General features: G+C 38.6%; 1 protein-coding gene and 1 long non-coding RNA gene across 8 annotated transcripts; one reads left to right on the forward strand and one right to left on the reverse strand.

Moving 5' to 3' along the window:
- The first annotated feature begins 2232 nt into the window (after positions 1 to 2232).
- Positions 2233 to 4837, forward strand: LOC109006451. Of its 4 annotated transcripts, none has more exons than XR_004801270.1 (4): positions 2236 to 2444; positions 2603 to 2703; positions 2944 to 3169; positions 4110 to 4837. It is a non-coding gene; the product is annotated as an uncharacterized LOC109006451 (long non-coding RNA). The 4 variants fall into 4 exon arrangements; XR_004801271.1 differs by having other exon boundaries at positions 2952 to 3169; XR_004801269.1 differs by having other exon boundaries at positions 2250 to 2444; positions 3063 to 3169.
- A 1054-nt stretch (positions 4838 to 5891) lies between these two features.
- On the reverse strand, positions 5892 to 24143 carry LOC109006450 (protein NARROW LEAF 1-like). 4 transcript variants are annotated; one of them, XM_035689060.1, is made up of 7 exons: positions 23768 to 24137; positions 23378 to 23626; positions 21972 to 22478; positions 20735 to 20878; positions 19047 to 19287; positions 7212 to 7712; positions 5892 to 6856 (listed from the first exon to the last, which is right to left on the reverse strand). In XM_035689060.1, exons 3-7 carry the CDS (start codon positions 22464 to 22466, stop codon positions 6426 to 6428), a joined length of 1812 nt encoding a protein of 603 aa, XP_035544953.1. In that variant the 5' UTR covers positions 22467 to 22478; positions 23378 to 23626; positions 23768 to 24137; the 3' UTR covers positions 5892 to 6425. The 4 variants fall into 4 exon arrangements, with proteins under 4 accessions (XP_035544953.1, XP_018841277.1, XP_018841276.1 ...); XM_018985732.2 differs by having other exon boundaries at positions 7212 to 7670; positions 23378 to 24141; XM_018985731.2 differs by having other exon boundaries at positions 23378 to 24137.
- Between the last annotated feature and the right edge of the window lie 623 nt (positions 24144 to 24766).

Here is a 24766-nt window from a genome sequence, read left to right on the forward strand (position 1 = left end):
CACGTTGTCCCCCCCACCCTTCTTGTTCCCATGCAAGCATGTGGCCATGCCACTTGATCTTGTTTCCACAAAAGTTTCATAAGGGCCAAAGATCAACTTGGAAAATGAAACCTTCAGACCAACCACAAGAAATCATATATATCTAGCCATATATATATATATATGGATCAGATCAGCTTAGCAGCAATTTTCCTTTGCAACTTGCTTCAACCAGAAAGTACAGTTGCCTTTCCAGTGCATCAGGTTGTCTAGGAAAGTAGTACACTTTCTTCTTCTTTTTTTAAGAAATATATATATATATTTCATAGATGAAAAGCTTTTCCTATATATATATATACACATGGTTAGAATCTCCATTAATTTAACAACTAAATTATTAGCTATTTCTTATATATTAATGTGAGGATCAGTAATTTATATATACTAAGTGCAGGATTAAGACAAATATTGGTCATGATCTTCAGCAAAACATAGTTGAAACTAGAATTAACTTTAATTGATTTTCTTCAGAGCCTCAAATATTTGTTCTGATCTGAATATTGGTATGTTCACCATTAACTCTAATTATTAGAGATCGATGATGCAATCCACTGAATGAATCTGCATCAATACCCTTGAAAAGAAACCAAAAAGTTGGGACAAAATAAAAGCAATCTCGCAAACCCTATCAATACGGCATCAGGATAGGTGAGTAATAAAACACAAGTGGGACCAAATGTAAAGGAAAATATAAGGGAAAAAAAGAAAAGAGAAAAGAGAAGAGAAAGCTCTAGATTTGGACTTATTTATTCATAACCATTGCCACACCTACCTTGATCAATTGAGATCATTCAATTCACTGAGCTAACTTACAAAGAAACCACGTGATAATATCCATCAATAATCAAACCCTACTATTCAAAAAAGGTGCATGTGGTCCTTTCCCTTCCATTAGGGTTGGTCGATATGCCATCGTTTGTCATCCAAATTAAAGCACCAAAGACAGAAGAACCACCAAAGCTAAGGACAAAAGAGAGCGACACCCTCAACCGATTCCACCAGGCAATTACCAGCGTATAAAGTTGATTCATGATGCCCTTCATATAAATAATGAAACAGTAATGCTTGTGAGAAAAAAATAATGGCAAGATATTATTGGACTTGTAAAGCTAGCTAGCTGTAGTATATAGTACTGACCAAGCTGCCGTCTTGACTGAGCTCATGGAAACCGGCCGCCCGCTTTCCGGCCAGCTGCATTAGTGCATTTTGCAAATGTAATTAATGACCCGCGCGAGAAACCCACCCTACTACTTCATCGCCAAGTACTCTTATTTTGGGCTAAAACTTTTCTAAGCTTTGGATAAGGTGCAGTACACGAATTTAAAGCAATCACCAAAAGGTTATTATTTGCAATGGGTTGGGGTTACTAGTTTGGGTGGAGGACATAAATACAAAGCTGGGAAGCCGTACGTGTACCAAGATATAAATCATTTCCAGCAAACAAGCTATTCCAAAACTAAAAGTTGGCCAAGATATCAAGCGAATCAGTTTGATAGTTAGTGATGCTCAAGATTAAAGCGATCCAAGTTATAAATCAAGCTTTCCATCGGCATATTTTTAGAGAGGCCAACATGATGCAGATTTTTTGGCCAAAGAAGGCTCGGAGGAGAGATCTTTTGATTTTATTGGGGAGGATATAGGGGCTGCGTAGGCTGAGGGGGATTGTGTGACTTGACTCTTTGGGTATTTATATTTGGGGTTGATGTTTGGTTTGGTTTATTGATGATTTTTTGTTATCAAAGTATTCCTCCGTCATAAGCGATGATTCATAATAATATTGGAAGAGGGTCATTCATGGACAGGCCGTAACTTCCATATCTCTCTCTTTTTTTTTAAAAAAAAAAATGGTGGATAACTTATTGGTAAGTTTTAGGTATACCTAGTAGCTAGCATATTTTATTGCTTATAATAACATCCACTAAAAAAAGAATAAAAACAACTTTTTATTATAAACCCCATGTGTGTGTGTGTATATATATATATATACAGGCCATGCTTGCTCCGGATGCAAATACTTTGATCGATCAGTACTATTAATTTTTTTTTTTTTTAAAGAAAACGACAACCCGTAATTTATTAAAGAACCCTCAGTACTTGGGAAAAACTTTTAATTACAACTAAGGACTCGATCTTTATGGTAACATTAAACCCAACAGTAATGTTGTTGGTTTTTTACAGTAAAGTAGTACTAACCCATTTATTCAAGTACTTGACCTTTTAGTTTCTGACCAAGCTGCTGAAAGCTCACACAGGTCTCCGTTCATTTCATTTATAATTGCAAACTACAAATTACCAGAGAGAGAGAGAGAGGTCAGTGTCAATAGCTGTAAAGACCAAACCCACCATTGAATACTTCATCTATAGCACGGTACAAGAAGAGGAAGAGAGATGATCTAGCCCGAGAGGTACTGCCTAACAAAAGCATTTATTTATTTATATATAGATGGAGATCTATGTTTGAGTCACGAGAAGCGCCCCTAAAGCATGCATATGATCTCGTGCCTCCTTTCGACAATATTTATGGGAGAGTCAAGCTTCTTAGTTCTTCCAGTTTTCCTTACAGGTGGTTTCCAACAAAGTCCAGATGCTATTCATCGTTCTGATTCTTGGATCTCACTTGTCCGGTTTGTTGGTTTGAGAGGTTGAAGCTGCCAGCATGATCTGGTAAGAACCAATCAGTCTAGACAATAGCGTGAATCTTGCACCAACAAACTCAGATATGTAGCCACTTAGGTGCGGAGAATATAATTGGCGGAACCCATATGGTTTATATGTCCTCGAAAAAAATATATGAACTATATATATATATATATATATATATATCACCTGGCCTGCTTCATCTAGATCAATTTTGCTTGATTTTATTCTATGAATATGTGAGTAATATTAATATTGATTCTATAGCTAAACAGATAAGTTTTTAAAGGGGTTTTCGAGGAAGCCACGGATTATTAGCTAGAATCAACGAGAAATTAAATCTCGTTCCACTTCAGCTTCCTAGATAATATATATGGTTCCATCAGGTCATCCTGCAGCTTCAATCACTCACTTCCGACAAAGGAAGAAACTTTCGCATCTTTTTAAGGATGTATATAGTACTGGTTCATACTCTACAAATGCATTCCAGCAGGTATTGATCTTCCAATAATATTCTATATTTCTTTTATTTCTTGTATCTTCTGATCTCATGGAGAAGTTTTGTTGTTGATTTTGAAGAACTAGATCAATTCATTTTTCTGTGGTGATTTTGCATTCAGAAGCTATAATTATTTGGCTTTCCACAGACATATAGTAGTACTTATGCATACATACATACATGACATGAAAGATGCCACACACCTGCTTGTCCATGCTCGCTGACATGGCTTCTTGAGTTTTCAACTCACCCAGAACCAGCCATGCCTCGTAATAACAATATTTTGAAAACGAAAACGAAAATCTCTGATCTCTTTCTCTCGCTAGGCATGTGCATTTTTGTCTTGATTTTTGTGGTAGTATCTGGAAGACTAGAACAATAATGTAAAACAAATTCTCTAGACAAGCCAACGAGACAGTTATCAAAGCGTAGTTGTACTTTTGGCCGCTGGTACTTTACATATATATGGATCATGCACAGATATAGCTAGATAGCTGTCATGCTCTCTGATCATATATATGTGTGTGTGGTCTCTCAATATCTACATATCATCTGATTCACCATCTGCTTTCATTCATCTTTCAGAAAAAGGGACTGAAAAGGTACGACTACTATTGTTTTACCTTTGTCACATGATCTACTGCAATTACGTGTCCAGTACGTTTTGATGTTCATATTGATCTAGCAGTTTATATTATATTATACTATATATATTTGTTAATTGCAATTGATCTATTTTGGTACTGTTCAATCGCTGATCATCAGTACGTACGTACTTTATGTTTAAATACTCATTTTCGAAACCCGAAATATGAATACGTAAATTTAAGATCATATGGTGGCCGCATGCATGCATTTAATTGATGACATCTTCGGATACGTCCGACAAAGCCCAAAATTTTATTGATAAACTCTCACTTCACTTGTGGCAAAGGAATACGTACAAAATAACAATCAACAACACCTAAGACGATACAAAACCCAAAAACAACCCAAAGAGATCAGCATGCACCAACACCCAGCTATTAGCAGCAGATTCCAGCAAGTGGCAGCAGATGATCATAGTCAGATGGTGAATATATATCGTGTGCGAATTACAATTAACACTGGCAGTACTACAGTTCCATGCAGTTCCAGCAATCCGGCTAAAGCAACACGTACATGAATAATATGACAGCAGTAGTTCCAACACGAGCAAGCATGCATGCAGCAGTTACCTTAGTAAAAACAGTACTACTGAACCGGCCAGCAGTACTACTTCAACAGCAAGCATGGATAGCATCAGCACCAATAAAGCCACTTCACCTGAAAAGATCGAACATGTAGACGTACAACCAAGCAAGAGACAGCTAGCTAGCTAGCTAGCTAGACCAGTAGATCTTAATCCCCCACTTCCAGCTCCTTGCAGCAAGACCAATATTATGCGGAGATGGTCGAAACCTTGATAAAGAGATCAACTTGGTTTTAATACAGAAGTACTTGATCATCTCTCATGCAGTACATTCTCCAAGTTGCTAATTAATAATTTTGATTCCATAAGAGTCTGTTGTTCCTTAATTTCCTTCCAAATGGTATATATAGACCGAATTGTGGCTATATATATTTCATGTGTATTATGTATATACAAATAAATAAATACATATATCATATATAATATGCATACATAGATACATGGACCATTAATATGAAATTGGAAGGTGCGTGGAACTTGCAGCTGTATAGAATATATATATACACACACATATACTAGCTAGGAAGAGTACAACATCTCATCGATCATGCAATCGGCCATATTATTGTATGTTGCCATGATCTAGTAGCTTTAGGCCCCAAGCAGGTAAAAAAAAGTGGTTGAATTAATTTTTTTTTTTTTTAAAAAAAAGTTACGATCGATGTCCTAATTAATTATTAATCATATTATATATCACCAACCAACCAGAGGATCAAAACTGTGTCATCCGTTATGATCACAGCTGATATCGTCTTTGTCATAATAAGTCAGATCTAGGACTGAGAGCACAACGTTAATGGGGAAATTAAAAATGGAATATATATATATATATATATATATCGATCTAGACGTTATTTTTGTTAACTAGATATTTTGTAAAAATATCGCCGTGACAAATTAAATATATACATCAGTGATTACAAACTAGTGGTAGAACCACCCGGGCCGAAAGTACCCAACCTTACAGCACTAATAATGATGGGGAGACTTGATTTTAGGTTTTTTTTTTTTTTTTTAATAAACCAATTAGACACTTCACCATGATGTAAATTATACGTTAGCCCCCTTTACTTTTAATTTTTAAACTCTTTTCTAAATGATTTAGCATTACCTTTAATTTCCTTTCTAAAAAGAATATTTCAGCTATATATATCTACACTAGAATACAATAACATGATCTATTATGTACGACACAATAACAAAGAATACGCAACAGATTTGTTACAAAAAAAAAAAATAATAATTAAAAATTGAAAAAATTCTTCTTGCAAGTGAGTAATTCGCACACCAAATTACATATTAATGCTAACATGTAAGATATCTATTTAATAAAATAGTACGAATTGAAGATAAAAATGATTTTCATGAAAACCTTTTCTTTTATCAAAATTTTTCTTCTTTTGTATTTTTTTTCAATGAAAAAAATCATGTTCAGTATGCGATTTGGTCCATCAAACCGCTTGTACACTAAAAAAACTGACAACCTTTGACGAGGAAATGCAAGTCTACTTTATTGACAGTAAAGACATATACATGCTGTTTTACAATAGACGTGGAATAAAAAAAGTGGGGGACACATGATCAATGTAGTACTCAATAAACCAAGCGGCTACCCAAAAATAACATTTTCGATGCTCGACTATCAATAGCTGTTCATACTCCCACCTCAAGGAGTGCTCATGGTACAATGACGTCAAATGATACACAGATCAAAGACCAACTAACAAAAGTACCATCTACACGTTTATCTTTGAAATATCGTATGACTCGCATATGTAACCTATATAGTGTAACTTGACCAAAACAAGCTCAGATGAATGGCAATTGACCCCAAAGTTGATGAACCCTCATATTTTCGTTGAGGTTTTGACACTGGAGATGATTGCAATTTGGAATATTTCAAAGCCCCACGATTCAAATACCAGAATGGAGGAACAATAGTGTGCGAACTCATTCATTCCTCATAAGACATGAAGTTCCCTTAAGAGAAATGAGCCAATTTTCTTTGTCCCCACTTCATTATGGTTCTTCGATGTTGAAGGAACAATTGGAATGCTTCCTTCTCTTTGATTCAGGCTGATCACCTAACTGCAATGAAACACAAATCTCTTCATCACTGCCATTCCTCAATGCTGAGAGATTTTTACATTCTAGATGATTCTCTTGGTTGATTTGAACTGGAGATCTTGCAGAAAAACTTGGAATGAACTGGTGTTCTACATTTGGAACTGTTTCAATTTCGTTTTCTATGTGAAACTCGGTGTGTATGTGTATGGATGGTGCATTCCTTTCCGGATAGTACTCGCCTTGAACTGGAATGTGATGGAAACCAAGTGGCTCAAAGTTCTCTTCATGTTTATCTTTTGATAGCATGCGGTAAGCAGGAGATGACTCCACAACTGTAGAACCAATCCCTGCTGCTGAAGCATTCCTCTGCTCTTGCAACGCAGCTATATTCCCATAAAACAACAAAGAAAGAATCACACGTCAGGGATCAACATATCTCTCTCAGCTTATAAAAACTAACCAATCATGCTACACTTTCTTATCTCACAATCCTCATCATTAAACCTAAAATGAGCCTATTTAGCAGTATCTGAGAACATGTCATCCATGCTTGTATTTTCCTATGAATGAGTGTTTCTACTAATAAAAGAAATATTAAACCAATTGCTTGGCCCTTTTTTTCGGAGCTTGATGTCTAGTCCTAGATAAGGAAAGAGACATGCTCTTCAAAAATTCTGTGCAGAAGGAAGCCAGGTAACTAAGGAAAATAAATATGTAGAATGGTCCAGAAGCACAAACCTTGAAGGCCTTCACTGGTTATGATGAGATCAAGTTCAAGGAGGTCAAGAAGGCGCCCGAGATCAACTCCACTAGTCCAATTTTCTGGGGATTGTCCAACTTTTAGTTTCAACCGACCCCGATTAGCCGTCCCACCCCAAATGATCCCAACAGGTCGCGGCTTCTCCCCATTCTGGCCTGTTAAGAGAATAAGGCTTCCACTATCACCTTCAAGGTCAAATGTCTGCTGGTTCTCTCCAACAACAAGAAAATCAGTAAAGAAACATATCCCTTTTTCGTCATTGTATTCCAGGGCATAAGCCATTATGGTCCCAGTAGTCAACCCAGAACTTCTTCCAACTTTGACTACTTGCCGTCCAATGAGACTGTTAATAGGCGACTGCAAATCTATGATGTTGATGTCACCTATCTCACCCACACCTTTTACAGATGTAGTCACATTGTTCATATTAAAATCTTCTGCAAAAGGTATGAAGGCCCCATCAGCTCGTACGAATGTTTCTGCATGATCATCAATTATAATTGGCATGTGTGGGGGTTAGAACGAAATGAGAAAATCATTATCACATGCATGAAATTACAAATAATCTTGGTTTGGTAAGATATTCAAATACAAAAGGGGCAGAAATCTAGGGAAGACTACCACTAATCAAGGATACTTCTAAAATTTTAACTAAGCTTGATAGGTTAAATCAGCACAAAGCAAAAAGATACAAGAGAAAGAGTATTATTCGATAAAGTTAACCTATTCTTCTTCATTAAATTCAACTCAAAAATATTTCCTGCATCAACGACTCTACACACTTACAAGACTTTGAAAGCATTATCATTAAACATCTACCATTTATCTGAGAAATCAGCAATATTCAACTTATTAAGGTTACAAGGCTGCACATTGGTTACAAATGTAAACAGGCACAAAACCAAGTTTGGTTGGGGCTGATGTAGAGAGCATGTGAATGCTTCTGGGTTGAAAAATAATAGAACTTTAATTGTTGTTTCAGTAAAGGGAGAGAGAGAGAGAGAGAGAGAGAGAGAGAGATTTGTGTAACAAAAATTTAAGGTTGGGACAGAAATTTGTGATGACTCTGTTCTGATCCAAAGAATGGCCCCATGATATACTAATTAACTGATATTATAGTGAGCCTAGGATTATATTATAAATATTGAAAGACAGGATGCGTGCTGGAAGTAAAAAAATGTCGGTTTAAACCAATTGATAATCACAGTTTCTTGATCTGATTATAATATTTTTTGGGGAAATTTCCTTTTGCACCCCCAAACTAACATGAAGTTTTTCCAATTGCACCGAAACCAACATTTTGGCCCAAACTACCAATTTCTTTCAATTTGCATTCCCTATCCCATAAATCCGATATTACAGAACCCTAAGATTCTGAATGATTGTCTAAAATACCCTCCCTGTAATTTAATAAAAAAAACAAATATAATAGTGGAATAAAAATAAATAAAGAAATGATAAAATAAGAAATGTTTGTTTTACTAGAGCAGTACAGGATTGGGAAATTGATGAAGTTTCAGCTTTTTTCAGTTTTTTATACTCTTTGAGGCTTGGTGGTAATGATGGGGATAGGATGTTGTGGAGGTCCAAGGGGAGCAAAAAGTTGTAAGTTTTTTTTTTAAAAAATAAAAAAAATTGATAAGTAAGAACCTTTATTGAATCAAATAAAACTAGACGAAACCCATGTACACAGAAAGTATACAAAATGAGACACCTAATTACATTCTAGAAAGCTGAAAAGAAAACAAAAACTCGTGAGCATTCCCTCCCTTTAGTACAATAGCAGAAAACCACTGAAAAAGAGAAGACAAAGAAATTCCAGATTTCCCCCACTGCTCGCTCCTTCTGGTTAAAGCACCTATCATTCCTTTCCGTCCATAAACATCACATTAAGTACAAAGGTATCATCCCCAACGCCGCTACCAGTTGAGAGCTATTGTGATACCTGTTTTAGCATGCTAGTAGATCCACCATAACCCAACTCAGCCTAGCCCTACTAAGAATGCCAACCCATAACTCCATAGTCACTTCACAATGTAAAAGTAAATGATCAATCGATTCTCCATTCTTCTTACATATGAAGCACCACTCCATAACAATCATACCATGTTTCTTTAGATTATCAACTGTCAAAATCTTTCCAAATGCAGCTGTCCATGTAAAAAATGCAACTTTAGACGGCACAAAAAACCTCCAAATGCTCTTCCACAGAAAAGAGATATGTTGTTGGACTGTCACAACCTTGTAAAAAGATTTAACTGAAAACTTATTACTCCCCATATGTTTCCACAGCATGCGATCTCTCCCATTTCCTCCTATCTTCACTGAATACAAAAAGCTGAAAAAACCTGCAATCTCATCAAGTTCCCAATCCTGAGCATTTCTAGTGAAAATAACATTTCAAAGCACAGTCCCATTAGCACGACACAACACCTCTGAAACAGCAGCTTGCTGGTTTCCAACCAAGCTGAAGACAACCAAAAAAACAGTATTAAGAGGTCTCTCACCACACCATTCATCAAACCAAAAACGGATTCTTGCACCATCTCCTACCACAAACTTAAGATGTTTTTCAAAAATGTTCCACTCCTTTCTAAAAAATTTCCATAGGCATACATCATAAGACCCCCTACCCTCCTTAGAACACCATCTCCCCAACTCACTTCCATACTTCCGAACAATAACCTCTCTCCACAACCACTTTCCTAATAATGCCTTATTAAAAATACTCAAATTTCGCACCCCCAAACCATCATTCACAATCGGCCAGCTCACCATTTGCCAACTCACAAGATGAAATTTATTCTCCTCTCCCATACCACCCCACAAAAATTCTCTAAACAATTTTTCAATCCAATTTACCACACCCACCAGTAATGGAAATAAAGAAACATGACATGTAGGAAGATTGGAAATGATACTTTTGATAAAGGTTAATCTTCCCCTTTTTGATAGATATAGCCGCTTTCAACCCAATAATCTTTTCTCAACCTTCTCTACAACACCGTCCCAAATATTTTTTGCTCTGAAGGACGCCCCAAGATATTTCATAGGAAGAGAAGCAACTTTGCAGCCCAACAAATCGGCAAGGAAGTTAATATTCCTCATGTCCCCCCACCGATACCAATTCCGACTTTCCCAAGTTCACCTCGAGGCCTGAGATAGCTTCAAAACACAATAAAACAGCCCTTAAAGTTTGAATCTGACCACTTTCAGCATCACAAAAAATAAGAGTATCATCCACAAATAATAAGTGAGAAATTGAAATAACACCATTACTATTGTTTCCCACCAAAAAATCAGCAAGAAACCCCCCTACTGCAGCCTTCACCATGCGACTCAATGCCTCCATAACAATAACAAAAAGAAAAGGGGATAACAGATCCCCTTGTCTCAAACCCCTCGAGGTCTGAAAAAATCCACATGAGTTACCATTAACTAAAACAAAAAACCGAGCGGTCGAAACATAATGTTTAACCCATCCACACCACCTATCCCCAATGCCACATCTTCTAAGTATATAAAAAAGAAAATCTCAACACACGTGATCGTATGGCTTTTCCATATCCAGCTTGCAAAGAACCCCCGAAATGCCTTCTCTCATTCGGTTGTCCAAACACTCATTCGCAATCAGAACTGAATCCAGTATTTGCCAAGCCCGAATGAAAGCATTTTGAGGTTTAGAAATGATTTTATCCATCACCATACTCATACGGTTAGCTAACACCTTCGAAATAATTTTATAAATCCCGCCTACCAAACTAATAGGACATAAATCTTTCAACTCATAGGCACCAGCTATCTTCGAAACGAGGGCAATAAAAGTAGCATTTAGGGACTTCTCAAACCTATGACAAGAATGAAAATCATAGAAAACCTGCATCACTTCTTCCTTCACTATATCCCAACACTTTTGAAAAAAAGCCATAGAAAAGCCATCCGGACTCGGGGCTTTATCTTTGCACATACCTCTCACCACCTGATGCACCTCCGCTTCTTCAAACGGCCTCTCCAACCAACTTGTTGCACCAGAATTTAGCTGGTCAAAATTTCAAACCATCAAGTTTAGGACACCATTCTACTGTCTTAGAAAGGAGATCTTCATAATACTTCACTATATGATCTTGGATCTCATCGGGAGATTGAAACACATTAGAGCCAGAATGAAGAACCGCAATAGCATTATCTATGAGAATTAGCCATCTTGTGAAAAAACTTAGTGCATTTGTCCCTCTCTTACCAAAGCACCCTTGATTTTGCCTCCAAGATATTTCTTTTTTTGATAGGTAAACAAGAATTATTATTTCAATAAAGGCAACAAAGTGCCAGTTACAAATGTCTTTATGCCCTATCTACGTAGGCGCATTAGAAACTAAGAAATCATGAAAGTTCATGCCATTGAAGTCTACAGCAATAGCCCAAGTACAAAGAGTCCTAAAAAAGAAAACTTTAAGCTCCGCCAAAGATCTCTCTTTGTCTTCAAATGTCCGCTCATTGCGTTCCTTCTACAAGCACCACATGATACAATTCGGAATCATTTTCCAAACCACTTTGATCTGTTGCACACCTCTAATAGGGATCCAGCTTGCCAACATTTCCGCCACAGATTCTGGCATCAACCACGCTAGATCCATTCTATTAAGCACCTCATACCAGAGAGACCTAGCAGCCTCACAATGTAAAAGTAGATGATTCACCGACTCACCCTCACTTTTACACATGCAACACCAATCTATAATGCTTATCCTCCTCTTTCTCAGATTATCTGTAGTGAGAATCTTACCTAAGGATGTTGTCCATACAAAAAAGGAAGCTTTGGGTGGAGTCTTGTTCTTCCAAAGCCTTCTCCAAGGAAACTGTGTCTCAGGTTCTTGTGTGAGAACCTTATAAAAGGATCTAACTGTGAATACCCCTCTCCCCACAGGAGTCCACCACAACCCATCTTCCTGCTGGATATTCGGACGACAAGAATACAACAGACTATACAAGTCTACAAAACTCTCCACCTCCCAGTCTTGTGCCGCCTGGATTAAGTTGATATTCCAGTGTGTACTCCCATCCACTCTTCCCATAAGCTCTGCTACTGTAGCATCTTTATCACTTGCAATTAGGAAAAGTAGAGGAAACAAATCTTGAAGGGCGTTGTTACCACACCAAACATCCTTCCAAAATCTGATCCTGGACCCTGTACCCAGCTGAAGCCGAGTATGATGATGAAATGCCTCCCACCCTCTTCTTATATGTTTCCATAGCCCCACTCCATAGGTGCCTCTAACTTCTCTAGTACACCAACCCTCCCCTAATCCACCATACTTCTTCTCAATCACTACTTTCCATAAGGCATCCGGTTCTTTAGTATAACGCCACAACCATTTCCCAAGCAACGCCCGATTGAACAATCTCAAGTTTCTGATACCCAATCCGCCACTGGAAATAGGACGGCAGACCTTTTCCCACTTGACTAAATGAAATTTAAATTCCTCTCCTAAACCACCCCACAGAAAATCTCTTTGTAACTTCTCAATTCTACCAGCCACACTTGCCGGTATAGAGAATAAGGATAAGAAATATGTGGGTAGGTTAGAAAGTGTACTCTTAATCAACGTGATCCGGCCCCCTTTTGACAAGTACATTCTCTTCCAACCTGCCAATCTCATTTCTATTTTTTCAATCACCGTATCCCATATCGAGCAAGTCCTCGAGTTTATACCCAACGGTAGTCCCAGGTACATCATAGGAAGAGACGCTATCTTACAACCCAATATCCCTGCCAACTCTTGAACATTCTGAACTTCCCCAATCGGCACCACCTCGGATTTATCATAGTTCACTTTTAAGCCAGATACAGCTTCGAAACAAAGAAGCAACGCCTTCACAGCCCGCAACTGATCAGGATTGGCCTCACACATAATAAGCGTATCATCTGCAAACAACAAATGAGAAATAGTAGTAATACCCCTACTCGAGGATCCAACCTGAAAACCACTTACAAAACCATTATCTACCAAAGCCGAGATCATCCTGCTTAGTGCCTCCATCACAAGGACAAAAAGTAGGGGAGATAGCGGATCCTCTTGTCTCAAGCCACGAGAACTCGCAAAAAAACCTTCTGGGCTGCCATTGATCAATACAGAGAATCTTGTCGTGAAAATACACCAGCTAATCCATGACCTCCACCTCTGCCCAAAACCACACCTATCCAGTAGATATAGAAGAAAATCCCAATTAACATGATCATACGCCTTCTCCATATCTAACTTACACAGAATCCCTGAACTCCGATCCTTCAATTTACTGTCTAAACATTCATTAGCAATAAGAATCGCATCAAGAATCTGTCTACCCTTTACAAAAGCATTTTGAGGCTTGGTAACAATCTTCCCCAACACCACACTCAACCGATTAGCTAGTACTTTAGAAATAATCTTGTAGACTCCATTCACTAGACTAATAGGCCGATAATCTGCAATCTCACTTGCCCCCATCTTTTTAGGTATTAAAGCAAGGAGAGTGGTGTTAAGGCTTTTCTCAAATTTCCCAACCGAGTACAACTCCTGAAACACCTTCATAAGATCATCTTTTATCACCTCCCAACAATCTTGGAAAAACCCCATAGAGAAACCATCGGGTCCGAGGGCCTTATCTTTTACCATCTTCCTTACTACATCATATACCTCGTCCTCCTCAAAAGCCCTCTCCATCCTAACTACATCCCCCCATCTCAATGGTGTCAAAAACCAACCCATCAAGAGTAGGCCTCCATTCCACTTGCTCGGTAAGGAGCTTCTCAAAGACATCAGTAACATGATATTTGATAACTTCCTCATCCCTACACTCCATCCCCTCAATTTTCAAAACCTCTATATTATTGTTTCTTCTATGCGAGTTTGCAATGCTATGGAAAAACTTCGTACTCCGATCCCCTTCCCTTAACCATAATGCTCTTGACTTTTGACGCCAAGACATTTCTTCTTGTAAAATAATTCTCTCAAGATTTACGACCAACACAGTTCTTTGTAATTGTTCCTCCTCAGAAAGTGGCCTCACCTCTTGAAGTCTATCTAACTCCTGAATCTCCAACCACTTGATATTCTTGTTCTCCCTTATGTCTCCAAACGACTGTTTATTCCACTCCTTTAAGTCTATTTTTAATGCCTTCAGCTTGTTCGCAAAAATGAAACTAAGCGTTCCATTGAACTGATAAGAAATCCACCAATGTTTAGCCCTCTCCACAAAACCTTCTAATTTCAGCCACATATTCTCGAACTTAAAGTATCGTCTCCCACTATAAATGCCTCCGCAATCTAGTAAAATAGGCCAATGATCAGAATTTAAACGTACCAACCGCTTTTGACATACCTCAGGAAAATGGCTTTCCCACTCAGGGGAAATTAGAAAGCGATCCAAGCGAGACCAAGTCCGGTTATTTGACCATGTGGCATGGCCCCCTGCGAGAGGAAGGTCTATCAAATTCAAGTCAAATATACACTCTGAGAACTCCACACTTGCAGGCCTCACTCTTCTTCTTCTGAAGCTTTCACTTGGAAATCTCACAACATTGAAATCACCCCCAATACACACAGAAGATCCCACCAACTATATACCCCTGCTACTTCATCCCACAAAAATCCTCTGTCAGCATCTAGATTTGGACCATAGACACCTGCAAAAGCCCATAAGAAATTATCAAACACACTTTTAAAGGAGCACACTATCGTATATCTCCCTATATATTCCTCCACTTTTTTCACCACCCTCCTATCCCACATTACCACAATTCCTCCCGATGCCCCTATAGAGGCCAAGTAAACCCAATCCACATGAGCCCCACTCCATAAACTTCGCACCATCTTTCTATCAATCATTTTTAGCTTCGTCTCCTGTAAACACACAATGTCTGCTTTCCACTCACGAAGCAAGTGCCGAACCCGGTGGCGATTATCTACCTCGTTAAGCCCACGCACATTCCAAGACACAATCTTAGGCTTCATTTGGGAACAGCCAGCCCCTTCCCTTTTACCTTATTCCTACTGAATTCATCGACCATGCCAATTTTTTCAGTTCCCGATTCTTCTTTGAATCCCCTTTCCTTTTTTGTTGATGTCCAGCTTCCATAGCAGCTAACAATGCTATGAACTGCTCTTCATACCCTTCGCAATTAATCCCCACGTAATGTTGTATCTCTTTCACCTTATTAATGACCCAGTCTGAGGCTTGGGTTGGATAGCAGTAGTTTAATGGAATAGGAATGCCCCTCCTATCAATCTGAAAATTCTGGAACTCTTCACCCACCGGAATCCCTTCCAAGCCCACCTGATCACATGCCTGAAAGAGAAAAAAATCATCCTCCACCGAATTCAAAATCTAGTCGCACGACTCAGGGAGAAACAACTCATTCTCCACCGAGTGCATAAGATCAACCGAATCATCCTCCTCAACCGCCTCAAAATCCTCATACAACTTGACAGAAATGTTTGCCGGAGCAAGGCCCTCATCCCCTCCAAACATCGGCGTCGTCTGAGCTTCCTTTAGGGGAGAGAAACGCGATCCGAACTCCACCAGCGCATTTTAAGCACAGCACGACGGCGGCCCATCATTGGCACCCCCATCTCCTCTGTCGTGCCGTCTGTGCCACCTCCACCTGATCCTCTTGTCACCGGCACACTTTCCGGCACAAAATCGAGGCTCTGTAACTCGGCGGGACTCACGGGTTTGGGGCTCACGATATCTCGTGAACCTTCCGTGGACTTTAGGTTCACCCCGAACCCAGACCCATCACATGGGCCTGCCGGCCCAGCCCCATCACTTGGGTGCGAGCTCGACGAGGCCTTCCCCCTAGCCTTAGATGGCCCAGCCCCATCACGTTGGCTTAAGCCCGACGACACCTTGAAATTGGCCTTAAGAAACCCACCCGTCTGCCTCCAAAAGCCCCGGCCCTTACCAACTTGAAGCCCATCACTCATAACCTTCCGTTTGCCTTTTAAATTCCCCTTCTCATCCCTTTCCTTAAACAGAACGACAGCCTCTAGTACTTCGGTCATGTCCTTCTGCAGCATCCGTAACTAACCTTGCACCTCCTACAACGTCCTACGTACATCCCATACCTCCTGACATGCCGCACAACTACTGCCATGTGAGTTGTTCATCACGCCATACTGCTTCGACAGAGCTTCACGTCGCCCACCTCCCTTGACAGAGCCCCTCCCATCACCGTCTCCCTTCCTCACCACTTTCGGCAACGTCGAAGCGAGCGCCTCCTTGTACGTCCTAGTTTGGTGTCTCATCCCCCCCTTGACAGCATCCGGCTGACCTCCACCCCGAAGCACCTTTCTCGGCTCAAGCAGCACCTCCAGCATCTTCCTCCACCCCCAACCATTCTCACCTTCTGGAATGCACAAGACATTTCTTCTCCCCCCCTGGTTATACTCAGCAACCTCAATATATCTTCCTCTACGATTAGAGCATCGCTGGGCAATAATACTACAGTATCCTTCTCTAGTTGCTGAATAGACCTCCTTTCTTCCGCCTTCCATACTCTCCTCTAACACCTTCCCAAGCCACTGCACTGAAGATGGACCAAACAGAACCACATGTTCTGACTTCCAGTTTCTTTCGATGACTCTCAGCATGCCACCCCCAGCCTTTGACAAGATAAAACATTTAGATTCAATCACCACCTCTACAGGATAAACCATACTTAAAACACCCCAAGATATTTCTTTCATCAACAAAACCTTCTCAATTTCGGCCACAACCTCATTCTTTCTTAACAAGGACTCCTCGTTATCTTCTCCATCCTCCAATGCATGCAACTCATCCCAAAGAAGATTTTTTCTGCACTTTCGTATGTCTAAAGACTTCATCATTCCACTTCTTTAAATCAGTCTTAAGGGCTTTAAGTTTACCTGCCACAATAAAACTAAGGGTACCATTAAAGGAATAAGAAGCCCACAAATTCCTTACCTTCTCCACAAATCCATCAGCTTCAAGCTACATATTCTCAAATTTGAAATAATGCCTACCCTTATGAATGTCACCACAATCAAGCAAATTGAAAAATGATCAAAAAAGACGCGTGGCAACCTCTTCTGACATAAATCTGGATAATGCGTCTCCCAAGAAGAAGAGACTAAAAATCTATCCAACTTTGACCACCCTCTACTGTTAGACCAAGTATAAGCCCCCCCTACCAAAGGGAGATCAACGAGATTCAGATAAAAAATCAACTCTGAGAAGTCTTCCATAGCCCCTGTCAACGTAGATGCCCCCGCCCTCTCACTAGGGAACCGAACAATATTAAAATGTCCACACAAACACCATGGTAAATCCCATAAGAAATACAGACCCACCAGTTCATCCCACAAAAAACTTCTATCACTATCCACATTAGGCCCAAACACGCCCGCAAAAGCCCACCTCCACCCATCCTCAATATTCTTGAAAGAAACAGCCACTAAGTAATACCCAATGCAATCCTCTACCAACTCCACCACTCTCTTGTCCCACATCACCAATACACCTCCTGAAGCGCCCAACGAAGCTAGATAACACCACCCCACAAAAGAATAACCCCACAAACTACGAATAATATTTCTATCAATAAAACTCAACTTAGTCTCTTGAGTTTTAAGTTCAATAAAACTCAATAAAGTTCTAAGTTCAATCGTATTATAAGCGGTTGACATTTCGGAATAGTCCTCCTTTTCCTTGGAAGTGTATTTGGAGGTCTCATGTGCCTTCCAAAGTAGCTTTTTTCATATGGGTTGCTTCTCTTGGGAAAATTTTGAAGACAGACAATTTGAGGAAGTTTGGCCTTATTGTTATGGACTGGTGTTTCACGTGTAAGAAACATGGGGAATCAGTGGATCATTTACTTTTGCATTGTAAGGTGGCAAGGGCATTGAGGGATGGAATTTTTTGTAAAACCGGTTTGGCTTGGGTGATGCCTTTGAGAGTGGTAGATCTGCTTGCATGTTGGAACGGACTTCATGGTTGCTCTCAAGTCAATGCAGTTTGGAAGGTGGTTCATTTGTGTCTTAAGTGGTGTATCTAGATGAAAAGGAATGATCGGTGTTTCAATGATAAAGAGCGCGCTTTGGACGAACTTTGGAACTTTTTTGTGCACACATTACTGCTCTGGTTTTCTGCTTTAGTGATTAACAGACCTTCTGCTCATTATTTTCTATTGTCGTTTTCTGCTTCTTAGAATGTATTTAGGTGTTTCTTTTATATACTCTCTGTGTACATGGGCATCGCCTATTTCCTTTGTATTAATAAAAGTATTTCGTACTTATAAATAATAATAATAATAAAGTAATGATTAAAAAATGGAGTGGCCAATGGTTGCGGCCCCTGTGGTGGCCTGGTATTGGCCACCCAAAGTGGGGGGTCATCCCCTTCTTTAATAATTATTTTGTTCTATTTTCCTATTTTAAATTAATGATAAATGTGTAATTTTAACTTTGCAGCAAGGGTACTTTTGATAATATATTCAACCTAGGGTTTTGTTATATCTAATGATTTAGTTGGACTGAAGGTGCAAACTGAAAAAAAATTGGTAGTTAAGAGTGCCAAATTGTAGGTTTTTGTAGTTTGGGTGCATTTTTAAAAGAAATGGTAGTTTGGGGATGCAAAATAAAATTACCCCTAACTTTTTTCTTGTTTAGTTTTCCACTGTCTTCTTCAAGAAGCATTTTCCAAAAAATGATGTCAACCAATCTTTTTAGGCAGCAAGATAGCACACCTTTCTGGATATTGTGAAACTGGTCTACAATATCATTCATAATAACAACTGCAACTTGGAACTGCATTACCTGGGTTTGTTCCAGCAAAGATTCCATACCAAAGATCATCTGTGATAAATGATGTTGCCCTTTCTACAGCACCAAGATACACCCCAGGTCCAAGGCTGGGTGGCAATGGATGAAACATTTTTTGGTTTGGGTAGTCCAAATCAACTGCCACATGTCGATTTGTGAGGAAACCAACCTGTCTATTTCCAGTTCGGCTTTTAACAATAGCACCCAAGGTTCCATATGTCTCTTGGCTAGCAACCTGCACAAGCAAAAAAGCACTTGGGTAATTTCAGGGGCGAAGGGGAAGATGCAAATCAGCAGAGCGCTACAGATCTCTTAAGCAAAATTGTCTCATAAGCATAATTGTGATTCATGCATAAGAGATAATAGGAATCTGGCAAAAGGAGTGTAACTGGTTTCATCAAAAGAAGAGCCAAATTTGATCAAACATTGTAGTAAAATTAACATTGAATTCAAAAAATTTATTTTTGTACTGGTTGGGGGGGGCTGCATGCGCGTACCAGAATATTGCACACCAAATTCCAGGAGTTCATTTTTTTTTATTGAAAACTGAATTTAACAACCCAATCCCACGTGGTAATATTAAGTTCAGAAAAGAACTTTCAAGGCAGCTATATAGTTACAATTTTTCCGACATATACTGATTGTAAATATGTATACTATTATTAATAACTGGATTCAATAACATTATATATATGGATTTTATTGCTTCCACTCCAACAAGATTTCAACAAAGAATGAGAGAGAGAGAGACACTCTCATTATTGGTTTTTTGTTCAACACATACTCATGTCCCAAATATTGTAGCTTTTCATTTAGTTCAATCTTGATTCTTCCTAGCAAAAAAAGAAAAGAAAAGTTCAATCTTAAATCTTGCTTTAACACGGACTGAGAGATCACTAAATATGGAGTGTGGCAGGGAGGATAGGTTGCTTTGGATTCATCCTGGGAATAAGAACTTCTCGGTCAGATTATTGTACAAGGTTATGTCGACCCAATCATCTAATGATTTTCAGTGCATTTGGAGAAGTAAAGTGCCTGTCAAGGTTGCTTTTTTTGTTTGGTTGGCCTCTCATGGGAAGATTTTGACTATTGATAAACTGAGAAAGCGTGGTATATTAATTATGGATTGGTGCTTTATGTGCAAAAGGAATGGTGACTCGGTGGACCACCTCCTTATTGTGATGTGGTAAAGGTTTTATGGTATTACCTGGGCTAGGTGGGCGGTGGATCTATTGGCTTGTTGGACAGGAATTGCGGCTGTTTGGAAGATGGTGCCATTATGTCTTATGTGGTGTACATGGAATGAGAGGAATGGATGCTGTTTCGAGAATAGAGAACGTTCGTTGGGAGGGATTAGAGATTTTTTCTTCCATACTTTGTTACTTTGGGCATCGGCTATTGTATTAGTTTTAATGCTTTTTCCAGCTCTTAGTTTTTAATTAGGTGTTTTCTCTTGTATAGTTCCTGTATACTTGAGCTATGCCTAATTATGTGGACCAATAAAGTTTCTTACTTATAAAAAAAAATCACTGAAGAACTGTCTAACAACTCCAATCCAGCATCATGATTAGTTTGGATTAACCAACCTGAGTAGTACTCTACTGGCCACTAATTTGCATTTGTTTTCCACATAATTTAACAAGCAAATAAAGCAGGAGTTCTCTTGAAGAGAAGCTAACTACCTGGGAGCCAGAACCAATACATGGATCGCTTCCTCTCAAACCATCTACAAGTTCTGTATATAACTGTTCTTTAGGAGTTGGAGCAGGTGCGCCAAAATAAGAGAATTCCACAACATCCACGTCACACCACACACCTCCTGGCCCCTGCCACAAATATTGAAAAGGCCCTTCAACTTCCAAAGCAAAAAATAAGAGCTCAGTCCATGCCATCAACAGCTTGAAATCTCAGCAAAATTTAGGTACTTAAAAATCCAGTTTCATCCGTAGAAAGCTAGAAATTTGTAACAGATAATATTTCTTTTCCCAACCCACTAGCTATTTTCTGGCTTCCAACCAAGCCTTTAGTTTCCAAAATCTTGTTATTTGGAGCAGAATAGACTTCGTTTTTGTAGGTTATTTGGACCAGAATAGAATTGATGTGACAACCAATCAAATTAACCTATGGTTGAAAAGATTATAAACATTATCAACAAACATATGAACAAAGATTATGAGCATATATTTGGAAGGACTCAGCACTGCTGGATCTTCTTGGAAGGGTATATGTGGGTGTATGTTGGAGGGCTCCAAGGGGAAGAATGTTGAAAGTGAACAAAATTTGTAGGAGAGGAATAACCATAATGGATTTGTATTGTATAAGTTTCTAGTGGTTAGTTACCATATGAACTTTCTTAAATTCAGTGGTTAACGAGTTGGGGTATAATTGTGAAAGAGTTTGGAAGAGGAAGCATTTTCTTTGTTTTCTATCAAATCAGAGTAGAAAAGTATATCCTACATCACTTCAGGAGAAGGGATTTACATTAATTTATAAAAGCAATATACAAAGAAGCATTAATTTTTAATTTAAGATTTAAATTTCAAAACATCAAGATCGGATAACAGTTTGAAATGCAATTGAAGCATGTCTTATGTGGACAATCAGAGACAAAGGGACAATTGGACCTTCGAAGGGTTGGGCATAATCTAGTTTCAGTTAAATCTTTATTCTTCAGATCTTTGTATAACCGGATGACTGCTTTAGACAGTGTTCATTTACTTTTATATTAAGATTTTATAAATCCTTGAAATTCCATTGAAATCTTTATGAGATGTTCTCATATACTTCTGGTGTACTTGAACATTCTCCTTTTATTGATAAAGAGATTTTTTTTTTTTCTTTCTTCATGAGAAGGCAACAGACATATAAAGAAATCATTTGAACACCCAAAGCAAAGCCAGAAGTATCAAATTCCCCCACCTCAAGGGCAGCAGGTAAACACTGGACATGGTTGAGACATTGCCTATGAACCTTGCGTGCAACAAATACAAGAATTGCAGGAATATCTGTCAGCACACCCTTGCGAATTCGAAAACCAATTGCCGTGCCAAGACTAACCCGGCGCAAGATCTTGCTATGAAACGCCCTAATGGTCATCAGCTCAAGCAATGAGGTAGCTTGCAGCCCTGTTGGCAACTGCCCCAGGGTTTCAGGCAGCACCCCCTTTTGAAGGTTTCCAAAGTAATTTGCCCTATCTTCTGCCGCGTCATTTAATCGACTTGAAGTAGGCCATGAGAAGTAGGCAGCATTGCTTTCAGAGTGCTGAGCACCTGATGCAAAAGGTTGCAGGGGTGATGGACATGACGAAGGCAGATTAGAATAATAGCAGCAGTTTCTTTCCAAGTCTAGAGCTGATTCATCTGATTGTGTCGACCCCGAGTGATGAAATCTTAAATCTAGTTGGTTCCTGTCCATCTTTGAGCTCTCCTACATTATATTCAAAGCCTCTAAGAAATCCAAATTTATAGTCATGGAACTCCATGAAATTACAAGGTTCAATTTCAAATCTAGGCATCAAGTTTAGATCATTCATTAATCAATATTGTCCATCAACATTACAATTTACTTATCAAAAAATCTAGGCATCAAGTCCGTCAAACAATACTTTTGAGCAAGAACTATTTTACAGATGATATAGACAGCAAATAGATGATACAGGCAGCAAGAACCAAGATTACCATACACTAAATTACCAACCATAAAACAAATGGAAGACTACAATATAAAATAAAAAAAATCCATTTAATCTATAAACCCCTTTTTTTTTTTTTTTTTGCAAAGCAGATAGAGACATCAAAACAAAATCCCAATTTAGAATATAATCAGTTACTGAAGCCCAAATCAAGAGCACGTGAGAGAACCTACAGGCTCTTCCGGCACAAAGAAGATTTATGGTCTTCTTTGAGTACTAAAACAAGCTGTGAAACTCACTAAAAATACGAATCTTCCACGCATTTAATGGAAGTAGGAGGCCAACAATATTTGATCACAAATCCAAAAAAACCAAATATATATACATATATAAATATATAATAATAATTACCACCTCCACCATCTTCAAAGCTAGAGAGTAAAGAAAATTTGTAGAAAGGAACGTGAGAAGAGAACTCATAAGAAGAATGAAGATTTAATGCTGACCAAGATACGAAAATCATCGCCTTTTCATTCGAAAATATAAAATGAAGAAAAGGGGACAAGTGAGGTAACCACAAAGATGAGAGAGAGAGAGAGAGAGAGTAAACAGAGAAAACCACAGATATCCAAAAAAACCCAGATAAAATATTTGAAAAAATATGAACTTGAAGGCTGATCCGGACAGAACTCACCGGTCAACAATGGTGGGGCTTTGATGGAGGAGGAATCGGAGCTAAGGCTCTTGACGACTTTCATGCCCTAGTAAAGATTTAGCACCGCACACATCATCTACCAGATCAAGATGGCAGCACAGAAACCCTTCATCAACGGAAGTAATTTACCCACCGCATAGGGATTAGTATGGTATGCCTTGGGAGTGATAGAGAGAGAGGCAGAGCCATGAAGGAGAGAGCCACAAATTCTAGTGAGAGAGAGCTGCTCTATTTAGAGAGAGAAATAATCAAAAAATAAGTAAATCCAAAGTATCTGTTACTTTCGAATCATAGAAAAAAACAAATTGTCGGAGAACAAAAAAACATCAACCGCTCTAGTAAATGTATATAAATTCACGCTTTCTTTACTTTCTTCTTTGTTGTTGCCTTTAATCTTTTCCTTTTCTTTTTGCCTTTTCGGCCGTTCATGTGCATCACAACAATTCTGGGTGGAGGGTTTTAACGGAGGAGAAATGGGTCATGAGCCATGTAGTATATAAAGGAGAATTTCTTGAATCCCATTGATATTTTGTTTGGTGCGGATATAGGGCCCCCTTCACGTTTGCTCCCCAAAACTATCACACCCTTCACCTCGGATAATTCAACTCTCCCGATTGGGGGTGGGATATGGGAAAAGAGAGGGTTGTACCCTTCTGCTCTTGAGCATTTCAATTCACACCCAATTATTTCAAAGATAATAGATATGGGATCCCATGCTTGCTGTATGCTCTTTTCCAATTTCCATTTTGAGGTTATGAAAGAGAGGCTCGGAGACAATGGTGGGATGAATTTAGAAGTGGGGCACAAAGACGAGAGCTGGACAAGTGCCTCCATATCCCATAAAATATCATTACGACTTTTACTTGTCTCCTTCATTATCTCAAGAGTTGTGCAACATATAAGTTGATACTTTATATATTATTTAAAAAATATATAATTTTATTCATTTATCCTCATGTTTCATATTTTATATTTTATTAAACATAAAAATAAAAAAATAAATTTATATATTTTTTAAATAATATACAAAAATATAAGACTTATGTATAGAATTTTTCTTATCTCAATAGTGAAGTTAAGAGAGGTCCTCCCTCCTCCTTCCCCCCCCCCCCCCCCTCTCTCGGTGTGCTAAGGCTTATTCTATTTTTAAGTCGAGTATATATTCATATTATTTAAATAATAATATTTGATTTACAAGACATCTCACATTATATATCAATATGTGATTGGTTATTTTTATCATTTTATTTAAATACATAAATTTACACACAAAAAAATATATTTATCATCTTTTACACCACACACTAACATGTAGTTTGTCATTTTTATTCTTCTATTTTAAACACGCATGTATTGATGTATAAATAT

The sequence above is a fragment of the Juglans regia genome, chromosome 4, assembly GCF_001411555.2.
Source record: "Juglans regia cultivar Chandler chromosome 4, Walnut 2.0, whole genome shotgun sequence".
NCBI lineage: Eukaryota > Viridiplantae > Streptophyta > Magnoliopsida > Fagales > Juglandaceae > Juglans > Juglans regia.

What these genes read in the sequence shown, in the direction of transcription:
- LOC109006450 (XM_035689060.1), bottom strand. Translation starts at nt 22,466, where the DNA reads ATGGACAGGAACCAACTAGATTTAAGATTTCATCACTCGGGGTCGACA. An exon ending in CTTTGCTGGAACAAACCCAG is followed by an intron (nt 7,713 to 19,046) that starts GTAATGCAGTTC and finishes ATGATCATGCAG; the next exon opens with AAACATTCGTACGAGCTGAT. An exon ending in AACCAGTGAAGGCCTTCAAG is followed by an intron (nt 6,857 to 7,211) that starts GTTTGTGCTTCT and finishes ATGGGAATATAG; the next exon opens with CTGCGTTGCAAGAGCAGAGG.